We start from the raw sequence: 15,012 nt of genomic DNA on the forward strand, positions 1-15,012 counted from the left end.
TCATGATTGCTTCCATGGGATCACACCACCTCTAAATTCCACAGACCTTTCCACTGCGAGTTACAAGGTCCTGGAGACTGGAATTTCTCCAGCAATACTTAACTGAGGCTGGAGTTTGAGCTCTGGAGGGGATTAGAAGCAAGCACACATTTTAAAAGCATTTATTCTTTACTCTAGAGCAAGAGCAGCAGGACTGCTAAACAACCACCCTAGCTTGTACTTAGCTTCCACCTGCTCAGCTCCCACTGACCATTGGTTAACAGTAGCATCAGCGTTTGAGACAGCATGAGAACAAAGCCTTTCAACCTCTAAATAACCTGAAAAACAATTGCTGACTTTGTTTCTCACCCCCCTGGGTCATGAGTTGAAGTTTGCAGTAGCAGAGTGCTGCTCCTAAAGTGGAGTGTGTCACAGAACAGACTGGCAGGCTCCAGCTCAGATGAGACTCTACCTAACAGGTCTGGGGTCTGTGTTTCACCATGTCTTAAAGTTGAGACCAGATGATGGTCAGACAGGGAAAAATGGTTCTCTAGAAGCTGTCTTTGTAATGGAAGTGAAAGATGAATCATGTCTCACTTAACTGACTAATCTTCAATGAGTTGAGGCAGATATAAAACACGTACCTCGAACAACATCTAAAGCAAGCATTACTGTGTATCCCCACTATTACTCACCTCACAAGTGCACCTGCACACCCATTGGTCCATAAGCTCTACAGATACTTTGTCAGCATTATTTAGATGCAAAAATGGCTTGAGGCATTGAGGGTTGTTTAGCATACGTTTATTTGCACAAGAATTTCAGCATCATTAAGGTCCAAACCCCAATTTCCAAGGATGACAAGTGAACACCACAGTGCAGAACAGCAGACAAACTTACTGTGACCAATCTCACATTTGGGCTCATCACATTTCTACTACCCTGTTTTGCCAGCTAAAAGAGGGAGGGGGAGAAAGAAAAAAAAAAACCACACAAAAAAAAAACCAAAACAAAAACCAGCTCACTTCTTCCAAAGAGATGAGAGACAGATTTTCCAAGAGCTGACTTCTTTTAATAGTAAAAAATAATAAGAAACATAGGAAAAAAGGCCTTCTAAATTTCAATGGGAAGTGCAGTTTTATTCAGAGAGACAAGCCCAATCCAGACATGTAAGTGAGGAAAAACCAGAGTGCTCCAACCATTCCCCCCAAAGTTTCTACTATAGACCAACATCCCACTCTATATCTGGCTTCACTGAAAATAAAGAACATTTGTGAAATACATTTAACTGTATGCAAGAAACAATTGAGCAAGACTTAGATGTGAGGGCTAGAAGTTTTATTACTCATTTGGCTCTCCCAAAGCCCAAATTAGACCAAGCTGCTGGTGGCTGTGGTCAACTTACTGCTCATTCCTGTGCCTAACTACAGAATCCTGACTGAGTTGAGTGAGAGGAATGGAAAACAAGTGCCACCAGTACACTGACAGTTTAGGATTGAGGCAATTTGTCCAGGTTCTCTTCTAAGAGGCCTTTTCCCAACTGCTCATATAGTGACAAGCAGAGATCACTACAAACATCAGTGGTTATTCTAGGAATTGGGAACCCACAAAGCCCTAGGCATATACCAAATGCTTAACCCCAGAACTCAAGTCCAAAATATGGATCTTTAATTTTCAATGAAAAGCTTTAGGTATTTGGACTAGATTTAAATACTACCTACTGTAGAGGAGATGATTAAGTGAAAGCATGAAGATCTTTTGAAAAATGGTTGTTCAGAAGCAAGCAGTAGTCTTAAACCCCCAACTTAGTGATTGATTGAGCTGAGGACAAACACAGTAATAATTAAATCTTTAGCAGAGTAAGCACAAACTATGCTTTAGCTTACAACTTGTCACAGTGACCATGGATCAGCACAGGGATTTCACCAAAGTGACTAAAATACAGTCTTCTACCAGGTCTCTTGGGTAGCGTCTCTATCAATTAAAAAAGTCTATCCACAGTGAGGAAGTCACAACAATAAACTGCAAGTCAAGGGGAACTTGGCAATAAATGTTGTCAACAGGTGCTTAACCCCAGACTGGCTTTGTCCAGCAGTGCTTAACAAGCTGCATGAAGAAAACAGCTATTTTACACCACAGCCTAGTTAGTAGAAGCTTGATCCTGAGGAATGATGCACTGAGTGCTACTGCAGCTTTGTTTTAATGCCACTGCCCAGAGGGAATGTATCAGGTGACAGTCTGAAGCACAGTAGTCTCTCTCTAAGCTCCACATGACACACAAGAGGTTAGAAGAGATTTGCAGAGGCATTATTAGTGCCGAGGGGTGACTGAACCAGGCAGGCATCCTAGACTTGGCCTAGGGTCATCACTTTTACCTAGTGCTCATTCTCACACTACCCCTTTCAACAGGGGTCACCATAAACCTGAACTTGAACCAGCTAACCCACAGCAAATTAAGCCCCTGCCACTTGTACCATCAAGCTGCCAGGACCACCCAGAACAGAAAGGGGCAGCACTTGCAGCACAGCAATGAAAAGCTACCAAGTACACCAGCTCTACCTGCCCAAGCCTGGATTGTTTGGAAGGCAATGGGAAGAGCAGTGCCCTGGTAATCCCTGGTACTCCAGGGTCAACGCAGCAGGTAGTGTGCAGCTTCAGGATACAATTTAACCAGGCAAGGGTTTAGTATCTAAGAGCCAGGTTACAAAGCATCAGTATTTCCCATGTGCCAGAGCATCCCAACAACCAGACAGGGAACACAAGAGCCCTGCAAAGCTCAAACCCAGGCACTCAGCTGTTCAGAGAGCAGCAGTTCAATGTGGAGCTTCCTCGGAGGCCTCAGCATCAAGTTACAGCAGCAAAAGCACAATAATTATGGCAGGAAACTTCTCCATAGCTCCATCTCACTAGGAATCCAATTCAGCCTTTTTTCATTCTCTAGCATTTCCAGGAGATGCACCTGGCCTGATGTGCAGCAGCCAAGGCATTTAAGACTAATAAAACAAGTCTGTGTTTCCAGCTTGTGAGGACCCCTCCCAAGCATCTCACCACTTCTTCCACACAAGCCAATGCACAAAAACAGTTCCTAAAGATCAGCCATAACATCACAGAGAAGGCAGATACCAGAGTCTGAGCCCCTCTAGGCACCTGTTCACTTCTGCAATGGCTATAGCATAGGCTGGCTTCAAAAACATCTATGCAAGAGAGGACAGCAATTACAAACTCTTAAGTCTTCTTTATAGGGACACTCTATACTAGGCCAAGTATTGCTTTCCATGCAGGAGTTATTCTTGCCTAGGATTGCATTCCAGCAGTAAGCTTGCACTAAGTTTAACACATATGACAACACTGGCATCATGTTAGTTTTTAAAAAGTCAAAGTCTTGGATGACAGATGTCTTGTCTGTAAACCACACCAAGTCCAAGCCACAGTTAATGAAAAAGGCTGGGTTTGCTTTCAAGTTTAGCTACTTTGGCTGACTAATCAGGAAGCCTTTAATGAAAAAAACATACAATATAATCCACCAAGTTATTTGTCTTTTTGCTACCGAAGTTGTTATCAAAACTGTTCAGGAAATTAGGCTAAAGCCTGCTTAGCTACATACAGTCCACTGGGTGGACTGCATCCCTCCCTGCCTTCCCAAGCTAAATGAAGTCTGAACAGAGAAGTAGCCTCACTGCTCTATTGAGACAGTCTTTACAAAGTAGTTATGAAAAGTGGAAAGAACTTCTTGGTCTTATGAGGAGCAGGCCATTTTTACCATCATTTAAGTACAGCACTGCTGCTGTTTTCCACCTTGAATGGCAACCAAACATTGATATTCCATCTGCTTTCCGCTTCACCTTCTAAGCCTTAATCATTTGTTGGATCAGGCACTTTGGTCTTACAAGCTTGCAGAAACAGTAATAAATAGTTATAGAAGTAATAAAAAAGATTCAGTGAACAAGCATTCTTGAACATTGCACCAGCACATAATAAATAGCTCTAAGATTTGCCTTTCTAGTCTACATCTCTGGTTAAACAAAAGAAAACTCAAGATCATTGCTGTATGTATTTTACTATTGTAATTCAGTGGAAATCATCCTGTTAATAACACCACTACATAAATAACTGAGGAATTTTTAACTTTCCTTATAAAGCCCAGGAGTCTCAAAGCAGCAAGTGCAGCACACACCCTTCAGGAAGATCAGCCCTCTGTACCTCCAAGGGAGTGCATACTCTTCCAGAGACTATTCTGAACTCAGGCCCAGACTTTCAACACATACAGCTTCTGTGGAGAGCTCTGCTCAGGGTTTGTACACCTCTTCAAGTGAGGGTTAAGAGCAGCAGAAAGGAAGAATTTTACCCCAACCACTCAAAATGCTGTCTCATACAGTGACCAGGTGATAGTGATAGTGATAACCCAGGAAGTTCAGTGGAGACAGACAGGCAAACCTTCAGGACCAGCCTGAAGTTGTACAATAAATTCATTTTAGGAGGCACTTTCAGAATTCGTACTGTGGCAGGAGTACATAATCCTGTGGCTTAGAGTGACTTGGGATTTTTGTTTGGGGTTTTGGTTGGTTTTGCTGCAGGCCTGTGAGGAAGAAAATCTGGTCAAACCCCAAAGTAAGAGCTGTGCTACTTTCCAACTGTGCCAAAATTGTTTTGAAAAATAGTCAGAAAAGCTTTAGCATCATGCTGGACTCAAGAGTATTTTTCCAAGCTAACTGCTCAAAGTGTGGCTCCAATCCTATTTAAAGCTTCAATTCCTCATTTCAAGGACTTTTTACATTACCAAGTTTTAGATTATGTTTTGGTGTGTTTTTAGAAATGCCACCTTCCAAGTTTTTGTAGTCAAGAAAAATTTAACCAGCTTATGCTCTATGAATAGACTTACTAAACTATCTTCAACTTCCACAGAATTAATCTTGAACTCAAGGCAGGACCACATAGCCATAGGCACTACAGGAAACAACATTTATGTCCTCTACAAGACAGACAGTATCCATACTGTTACCAGCTCACACAGACACAAAGTGAAAGCGACCCAAGCATAACATGAGCCCAGTCTTGGCACAATTAGTTCAAGAGAAATTTGGCCAGAACTTGGACTGAGGAAGAGTAATGAGGTTAGGAAATAGAAAGCAGAGTTTTGCTGCTACTCCAGGAACAGCTTCTGCTTAAGGCATTTTACAGTCAATTAACCAACACAGTTTACTGAATACCCCATTTAGATCCCATGTTAACAGCCACTTCCATAACTAGTACAAAGTTTCTTAACTGCTCCTCTTAACGTCTGGCTGCTGGTTCTCTTCTCCCTACGAAGAGGTAATAAGGCTTTTTGGCACTTGTAGAGATACTCTTAAAGATTCATAGCAGGTCACCTGGCCGCATAATCCCACTGCACACCAGGAAATGTCTGATACAGTCACGTTTCCATTAGAGAACATCCAAGTGACACTTATTACTTGTCTATATTTACACTCTTGGCTTTCAGCAGTCTCCAGCCAGGAGCACTCGAGGGGAGCAATCAATTGCAAGGCAACCAGGTGGGGTAGGACTGGCTGTACAGCACAGGGGCACTTGCCAGGTAGTAGTTGCTGAAGTTTGCATCGCTGACATAAGGTGCTGGCTGGTAGTAACAGGTCACATTAGTGGCATTAGGGATGACGTTCTGTTCTGCCAGCACCTTGAGTGCCAGCAGAGAAATCAAATTGAGAGTCTGCCTCCGCTCGTGCCCCATGAGGCAGACGGTGCTCTCATTCACCACCCTGCGCAGAATCATGAGGTAGTCGTACTTGCTCCTCTCTTCTTTGGAGAAGTGGTTCTGGAGGTAGGTCTCCAGCTTGCGCTGCTGATCCAGGATGTCTGGGAAGTCTATGAAGAATCGGGAGCACATGTAGCGCTCCAGCGTTTTGATCTCGTCCTTATCCATGGGCCTGAAGTCTCGTACTAAGAGGTTGCTGTACTTCAGCAGCCCACCGCCTCGGATCTCTTCGGGATTTTTGGTAGCTATCAGCTTGTTCTGGAGGTGATCAAAAGCTGCTTCGAAGTCTCCATACATGCTCTCCCCAATCACAGTTGGGTGGAAGTGCTCCGACATGGGGGTTTCTGAGTAGTCATAGTAGAAGAGCAGGGAGTCCAGAATGATCTGGAACGAGTCCACGCTGAACTCAAACTGCCGCCGTATGCAGTCCACAAACTTAAGCTCCACGTTTTTGCCATGCTTGTTGGAAAGCGATATCAGGCTCCAGCGGTCGGTCTCCGTGTACACTTTGACCAGCTTCTGGATGTAGGCTTCCTTCAGGGTTACGGGACTGATTTTCAGCTTGCTCACTCCTTCCGGCAGGAAATTCAAGAGGGATCGCAAGACCACATCTCGAACTAACTGAAACTCTGCCTCACTTGGAAGAGAAACTTGAAAAATGAGATCCAGGTCTTTGCATCCCAGCCCGTTATCCTTGACCAGGACGTGACCGGCCGCAGAGCCGTTCAGGCGGACATCGCGGACCACGATGCCTGCCTCGCTCAGCCGGCTCCGAACCGTCTGGACAATGTCCTTCAGAGTTATCTTCAGCGTCGGGAAGTTCCCCCGGCCGTGGATGGGAACCACCTCGGTAAGAACCTCGTGCAGACGGCTGACCTGCTCCCAGTTCAGAACACTGCAGGACATGGAGTCTGCTCCGCTGCTTCCTTTGCCTGCCATCTTAGGGCTTTTCTTCTCCAAAGAAACTGCATGGAGGTAGGATATAAAAAGAAAAAGACAAGTCAGAGCTTCTGTTTGGGCTTCCTAGATCTAGTCCTAGGCTCTGTTTTTCGGTCCATTCACACAGACACAAACTAGTCAGAAATAACTCCATGTATTAATGATTTTCAGCAATCCTTTCACCTGAAATGAGACACAGTTTTCTATTGGTGCAGGCAAAAAAGATATTAGTTGCCACTGTTTGGCTTTTTTTTTTTTTTTTGGTGAGGTAGAGTTACTTCAGGAAAGTAGTTTGTGTCAAATGGAAATTACCAAAGATGACACAAGCTAAGGCTAAAGTCATCAGCAGCACCAGAAGAAGTGAGATGAGCTGCAAAGGACTTCTGAGAGTCAGGCTTTGAAGTTGTTTCCCGATGCATAGAAAGCTCTAACTGCTGTCTCCAACTAGCACAACTGTAGAACAGCCTCAGGTGTTAGTTTCAGGGCTTAGACATCCAGTCCACTGATAACTCTTAAATTATGTCAGAGACACAAGATTTCTTCCTTTACATAGAATGCTTTCCTTTCTAAAAATGATCCAGCATCTATCACCCACATGATAAAGGCCAAGTACATCTTGCTCCTGCCAAAAGCTACAGCTCTTCAACATCCTGGACAGAATTTCAGCTGAAAACTCAGGTAACAGCATTCAATGGGCACTCCAGTCTTTGTAAGCAACTCTTTACCCTTCTTCAGAGACACTGCCTAACCAAACTACCTTTCTGGAAATGTTCATACTTGCCCCAAGTTCTGCTCATTTGTCAAGGGCAAACAAGCTTGTAAGATCTAGGACAAATTCAGATGATGCATACCAAGTTCATGTTACTCTTTTAACACCCAGAATCTCACTAACCAGACTTGGTCACAGCCTTGTCTGAACATTTTAAACATAAGAGAATGATCTGATTAGCTGTGACAAGATTCCTTAAGTCACTTGCCTTTCGTAGCATGGAGATACTTACAGATGTTCTACAGTCATGCAACTCAAACTGGTGTTAATACCCTTTTCTTTTTTCAAGTGTTCCAGGTTTCTGTGTAGCCAGGTGCTTCCTGACAGCTACAGACTAATTCAGGCCTCACCTTCTTCTGCCCCAAGTACTCCTGAAGACTGCAGCTGCCAAGGTCAGACTAGTCAAATTTAACCCAATTAACTCTTGCCTACCAAGAAGGAAAACCCAAACCCTATAATTTCCTAGCATGCAATAGCACAGTGCATGGATCATTTTTAAGCAAGTTTCAAAGAACAGCTATTGTCATCTCAGACCCACCCACCTTTTTCAGCTTTTCATTTTTGAGCAATTCATTTGACCTGCCACCTCTTTGGATGAAAAGAGTCAAACCTGCTGCATTACAAACTGTGCTGCCATGGAACACATCAGCACCAGCAGGCACGAAACAAACCTCTGATTTGCAAGATGATTAATCTAGGACAAATCAACAGGTTCTTCAAGCTTGATCTTTAATGCTTCCACACAGTATAAGCACAAAAGCATCAAGCCTGCCAGCAGTTGCTCTCAGGCAGTTCAAGCACATTAAAGTACATTTCCTCATTAAATTCACTGTATTTCCATTAAATCCTTCAGATCACTAAAGGGCACAAGAGTCTTCCCACGACTTCTAACTGAAGCTGCAAGTGCTTTCAGCTACAGCCTCTGAAACTATTCCCTCTCCTTCTCCCCATTTGTAGCCCTCTCTGCAGCCAAGACAACACACACAGCGCGGTCACCCAGTCACCAGAAAGGATTTGGACCAGTGCTTCCAACCCCACCACACACACGGGGTTCTGCTTGGTGACCCTCACCTAGGAGAATAATGCACACTGCTGCCCCTGGGGGGAGGAAGACGAAGTATTTCATTTCCAGTTCAGCGGAGGGTTTAATTCTCAGGCTATCAACCTCCAAAGCCTCCCACCCCCAAATCACTAGTGTTTGCCTACTCTGAAAGGTTTATGTTAGCAACAACAGATTCCTAGTGACTCCAGTGTATTTGGGATGCTAACATCTCCCAAGCCTCTTGCTTCACTGCCAGCCATTCCCTGACACCCGAAGATACTCACTCCTTGGAAAGAAAACCACTACGGAGGCAGGAGACTAACGATCTTTAATACATAACTATCTTTACACTTAACTGTCTTTAATACCGAGTGTAAAGAGCATTGACTACAACACTCAAAGCAGAAGCAAAAAAGAGCGAGGACTACACACCTTCACCTTGCTCACGACGAGGTGCGCTACCCTGCAGCAGCAACTTTCTCCTATAAGACCTATAATTTGACACGACCCCAGAAAAGTCCGCGGGCCTGTCCCGCGGAGCCCAGCGGCGCTGGGGACGGCAGGTCCGGCTCCCTCCGCCTTACGCCGCCTCCAACACCCACGGCAGAAGCGCTGCCGAGCTCCCGCTCCCAGGAGAGCCCGCCCGCCCCGGAGAGAGGAGAGGAGAGGAGCCCCGGCCCCGCCGCTCACCTCGGCCCCGCCGCTCACCCCGAGCAACCACGCCAGCCCCGCCGCTGCCCGCGACCGCCCTTTATGGCCCTGCATCGCCGCCCCGCCCCGCCCCGCCCGGCCCGGCCCGGCCCTCCCGGCAGCGGGGGCGGCTCTGGCCGCCGGTCCGGCCGCCGGGCGCTCCGCCCGGGCAGCCCCGCGGTGCTCGGGGCGGGAGCGGCCCCCGAGCCCTCGGCCGCACCTCGGGGACTCGCCCCGCGAACTCCGCACACGGCGCCCAGCTCTCCACTCCTATATAAATACAAACTTGTATATAAAGTTTGTATATAAAGTTTGTATATATTTTCAAAGGGCCCCTCCGTTCAGGAAGGACATTGCGGGGCTGAAGCGCCTCCAAAGAAGAGCAATGAAGTTGGTGAAGGATCTGGAGCACAAGTCCCATGATGAAAGGCTGAAGGAGGTGAGGTTGCTTAGTCTGGAGAAAAGGAGGCTCAGGAGAGAGCTTATTGCTCTCTACAACTGCCTGAAAGGAGGATGTAGCCGCGTGGTGATCAGTCTCTTCTTCCAGTGACAGGAGACTACAGTCTTAAGCTGTGGCAGGTTCAGGCTGGACATTAGGAAGAAATTCTTCACTGAAAGGGAGATTAGACATTGGAATGGACTGCCAAGGGAGATGATGAAATCACCATCTCTGGAGTTGTTTAAAGGGAGACTGGATGTGGCATTCAGTGCCATTATCAAGTTGACATGGTGGTGTTTGGTCATAGGTTGAACTTGATGACCTCAGAGGTCTTTTCCAACCTAATTAGTTCTATGATTCTGTGAATTAGTGGGCTTACTGAAATACAACAGGGCTTTCCCGAAGGCACCTTGTCCCAGACAGAGCAGTAGTCAGCAGAGATCCCAGACATCCAGCTCTGCCAAAGAGTTCTCTCTGGTGCTCGATTTGGAGCAGCCAAAGCAGGCACTCATCCAGAACCTACAAGGATGGGCTCACAAGGATGTTGGAGCAGTGCTGAAACAGCAGCTACTGGAAACTGTGGCTGATGGGCTGTGGGAGGTTCTGCGCACGCGGACAAGGATGACGGAATCACTGGACAGGAATCAACTTGGAGATGCAGTGTCATAAAAATCAGCTGGTGGTTAATAGCGCAGAGTGCGAGATCGTGCGTTCTGGGGGCAAAAGTCACCATTTCTGCTGAGAACATAACGTTTCATCAAATACAGGGGTGTCTGCCTTTTGTTAGGATAATCAGGACTCAATAGAAGTGGGGGAAAAAAATCAACACAACCTAGGACAGGCCAGCTGACATAATCCTAGTAGAAGTAAAAAAAGTACTTACAAAGCATTGGAAAAAAAAATCAGCACTGCATCTGTTATAGTGTTTGGCCATACACAGTCAAGAAGGATGAATTAAAACGTGCACACATATGGAGAAGAGCTGGCCTTCAATGAGGAAACTGGAAAGCTCCTTTTTGCCCAGCAAACACAACAGACCTGCCTTGTTTCACCAACAAAGCCAGAGCTGAGCAGAAATAGGGATGGGTTAGGTAATTATTTATTTTATTCCAATATTACCCCACTGGGACAAATAACAGGAAACAAAATTGCCTATTTAAATTAAAGGATAACGTTGGCACAAGAATCAGATTTGAGGCAAGCTGCCATCTTGTTGTCCAATGAGATAAATAATGAGATTTCAGAGCCTTGCATTAGGGAAGGGAATAAAACTAGGTTTAAGGTGAAGCTAGAAAAGAAAATATGTAATATGATTGCCTGTTGCGGTATGCAGCTGGACATGAGGATCCAGATGTCTCTCAACACTTTTTCCCTATGTTTCTAAAATTAGAAAGAGGAATAGGGAACTCAAAGAGAAGTAGTAGCACACATGAGAGAAGCATAACCACTTCTAAGGAAATGTCTCACTTGGAGATTAAAAAAGTGAATGATCTCACCTCTTAAGCATATTTCTTCAGCAAGATTTCTGCCTCAAATAATATTGCCTTTTGACAATAACTGATGATTTTAGGCAGCATATTTTCTGTTGCCACTCTGGGAGCAATTAAATACTTATTAAGAAATATTTTCTATTGGGAATATTTATTAGATACCAATGTAGAGAAAGATAAACTGCAGCAGATACTGCTATTATGGATGTTAAAGTATTAATCAAAGGAAGTAATGTGAACTCCATACTTTAAAGTTCATACTTTACATTATTTGTTTTAAAGTTCTTGTTTCACAAAAACATTTGTAAACACAAAGAGGTTTCTGCACTCTATTTTAGAGTGTTTTCTTTATCCTCTGACTATCAGAGCTTGAGTGTTTGTCAGGGGAGCAGTACACGGCACAGTAGTGTCTGCAGTGAGCTTAGATCTCCAGACAATAAATTTGTTCTTTTTAACTGCTTTTCACAGGTGCCACACAAAGGGTCCTTGGGATGTGAATTGGAAATGCCATGAAAGCTGGCTGGACCAGGCTCCTAAGCAAATTGCAGGAATAATGGGGAATGCATCTTTGAGGAACGAACAAGCCCATTTACCCCTGAGGAGAAGCTGCCTTCTGCTACCCATCCACCTGTGTCTGTGCAGTGGATTATGGTGCCATGAGGATAGAAAACATGGAAATACACAGCTCACTGCTGAGACAAGAGATTCAAAATCTCTTGGGCTACTGCTCAGGTGCTGTGACTGCTGAGGGGGCTGACACAGGCCCGGACACAGCTCCAGGGTACCATCCTAATGCCTAGGAGTTATTTAGGACTTGGCAGCAGCTGCTGCCAGCTCTAATTCTAAGTCTAGGGAGAAGTAATGGGTGAGCCCAGTCTTTGCAAGACACTTTCTCCAAGAGTGACTCGGGGTACAGATAAAATCCTGCCACACGACAGTGAGTGCTGGCAGCCACCATGCTCCTCTGCTCTTGGACAATTGTCATCTTCCCCTTCTCCCACAGCTGCTCCATCCCTCATCTCTACCTGTTGCTCCAGTGTTTCCTCCCAGCTTCCACTCTCTTCCCCTCTCCTGAGGCGTACCCTTCTTCAGAAAACACAGCACTGGACATGTTTCAAAGGGTTTTCAGACAGAGGATGGGGAATGAAGAAGGATCAGCTGGCTCCTGGGAAGGCAGTGTGACAAAAGGAAAAGAGTCTGTGTGCTGCCAAAACAGAGGCAAGTACGGAGTTATATTAAAACAGTGCAAGTTGTTCATTTTTATCCAGTAAATAGGGCAGCAAATCTGGCAGAAGAAACTCACTTAAAAGCCTGTAAGTGAGCTCAGTGACCTGGCACTGTCGGATTAGTTTCCTTATGTGATGCATTGCTGAATGTAATGTGTCATCATAAATCTTGGTTGCTACAGCTGTTAAAGCCATAAAGTGAAGCAGAGTTATTAATACCCAGTAGTAGTAGCTGTCAGGCTCCATTCTGTAATTGAGCATCAGATCTGCAGTTGGAAAACTCTTCTTTTTTGTCTGACATGTGGAGTAACTGCGTGTCTGCAGATGCCGAGAGAGTGGAGACAGGTAGGAACATCCCACCCACGCAGGGCTGTGATGAAATCCTCCTGCAGAGCATCAAGAGTGAGCCTCTTTCTCTGGTGTTTCTCTAGCTGCCTCTGCAAGTCTGAAGTTTCCTGCTGGGAAATGAAGCAATTATTCCTCCTGATATATGGATAAAGGTAAACATGTGAATATAGACACACAGAGTGTAGTTATGCAGGGAATGGCAGCCTTTCAAAAATCAGAAGATAAATTTGCTGCTAGAAGCCCCATGACTGCTGGAAAGTCCCTGCTCTAAGGGATGCGATCCTGCCATGAAGGGCTTCCCAGCTCCCACAGAGTTCTGAGCTCAGCAAAACACCCTTTCTCCAAGAGGCAAGAAATGGTACCAGGCCCCTTCACCAGCAGGACCTGTGCAAAGTAAGTTCCTGCTGCATTTAGATGTGAGGATGACACAGAAATCCAGAGCTGCTGTCTCTCACATATGACTTTTTGAAGATGTTCCCACTACTTCACTGTGTGCCACCCCTGGCAACCCAGGCTGCAGACTCTTCTCACAAATCCTCTGATGTACAGACCCCAAACAACCCAAAAGCCAGAAGGAACAGAGCCATCCTGCTGTGCAATGAAAGATGCAGACAAATTCTTCTAGGAGGGAAGAGGGTGTTATGCCTCTGCCCAGGCACTTTTGCTCCCACAGCAGGAAAATCGGTTTTGCTGGATCCTGGTTGTGCTGTGAGGACCCATCTCTGGGCAGCCCAGAGAAGGCTGGCGTTTTCCTTTCCCTTAGGAAGCAGCAGGGCAGACACACGCAGAGATGGAATGCACTTGCTGGAGCGAGTGGGCAGCAGCCCGTCATCTGACTGGCTTTTTCTTTGCACCTGAGCTCCCCCCAACTGTTTAATTAGTCACAGGGTTTCCTGGAACCTGGGGGAGAACATCACAATTTTCGGTGGTAGAGGAGAAGATGATGGGGGGAGGTGGAGGTGGGGGGAGAACAAGCGTTTGCAAATCAGACTGAAAAGAAATGTTTACTCTAATTTGGGAGTCATGAGCAAATTCAGGACACATTGCCTCAGGCTGCAGGTGGCAAACACAGCCAAGGGGGTGTGCAGAGAAACAGTGAGGTTTAGGGAGTGCAGTTTTGGTCATGTGCAGCCATTAGGTACCGAGCTGTCTGTGGGCTCTGCCCCAAGGACTTTTTTCTCACCCCCACTACAGCTTTTCAGTTTGAAATCACATCTTTTTCACATTCCCTCATTATCCATGGCTTTAGAAAGCAGTGTGGAGGACTGCAGTGCTAACACTGCCACTGGACCAGCCTCTTGGGATCCTGCATCAAGCCCTGCCTGGCTTTAGATGCAGACAGTACTGTTTGCCCCTGCACACTCACAGATTTGAAGGTTAACAGAGATTACTGACAACCCCTTAGTATTCACATAATACCTGGATAATCTAACCCTGCTGTAAAACCCTTCAGTAACTTGCAGTTGTCTGCAGACTTTTTTCAGATCACTCAAGAAATGAATAATCTGTTTTTTCCCCATGGTAGTTTGCTACAACTGTTACCTGCTTTCACAAGTAAAGGTCCATACACAGTTTTATCTGGTTTTAATTTCCACCTATCTTTCTTTTCAGTATGTATGCTTTTTTCCCCCGTTGTTACTGGAAAGTTGCCTGCATTTTTAAATGCTTTTTCAATAAACCTTTCATTTCTCACTGGTGGCAATGGCAACTGGAAGAGGACATTTTGCACATTTATGTAGCTTAAAATAATCTAAATGAGAGCTGTCAGAGACTCCCCTTACTCAGATACACAGGCACACCCTCTGGGTCACATTTATGCAATTTAGAACTGATCCATCCAAAGAGGGGATCTGCCTTTCCCTGGAGCAGCTTGCCAGCTGGACTGCTGCACAATCCCACAATCTCACAGACACTAGGGCAGGCATGGGACGTGAGGCAGGATGGCAGCAAACTTTAAGCAGTGCCCTTGCACCCTTGGAAACCTTGGGGCCAATCTCAACTACAGAGTTGTCTCAGTCTGCTCAGTGGGCCACCAGCAGCACATGGAAACTCCACAGCTCTGGAAGCTGCCATCCCACTGCCCATCTCCCAGCAAGACTGGCAACTGGTGCACGCTGTCTGCTGGCACTGGTGAGGCAGTGTCTCGTGGGCAGCATCCTCACAGCATCTCTGTGGTGGTCCATCCCTCCTGCAGCACGGCAGCTGCTCCGCAGTACCCCAGCTCCATCCGCCTCTCCTGCGGGAAAGGGATAACAATCTCCCTTCTCTGGTTTCAGCCTCACCTTGTCAGGTCTGAGGTGACTGCCAGTCTCACCTCCTCCGTGGCTAGTCAGCGTCCTGC

The 15,012-nt window shown here is 45.8% G+C and overlaps 1 protein-coding gene across 1 annotated transcript; it reads right to left on the reverse strand.

Annotated features, from left to right (window-relative positions):
• Positions 1-5,491: 5,491 nt before the first annotated feature.
• On the reverse strand, positions 5,492-6,667 carry TENT5C (terminal nucleotidyltransferase 5C; the record flags this gene model as incomplete). The annotated part of the gene is made up of 1 exon (XM_084225237.1): positions 5,492-6,667. The coding sequence occupies one exon, from the start codon at positions 6,665-6,667 to the stop codon at positions 5,492-5,494; it is 1,176 nt and encodes a 391-aa protein (XP_084081363.1).
• Between the last annotated feature and the right edge of the window lie 8,345 nt (positions 6,668-15,012).

This window comes from Fringilla coelebs, assembly GCF_963513975.1.
Source record: "Fringilla coelebs genome assembly, chromosome: 2".
In the NCBI taxonomy this organism is placed as follows: domain Eukaryota; kingdom Metazoa; phylum Chordata; class Aves; order Passeriformes; family Fringillidae; genus Fringilla; species Fringilla coelebs.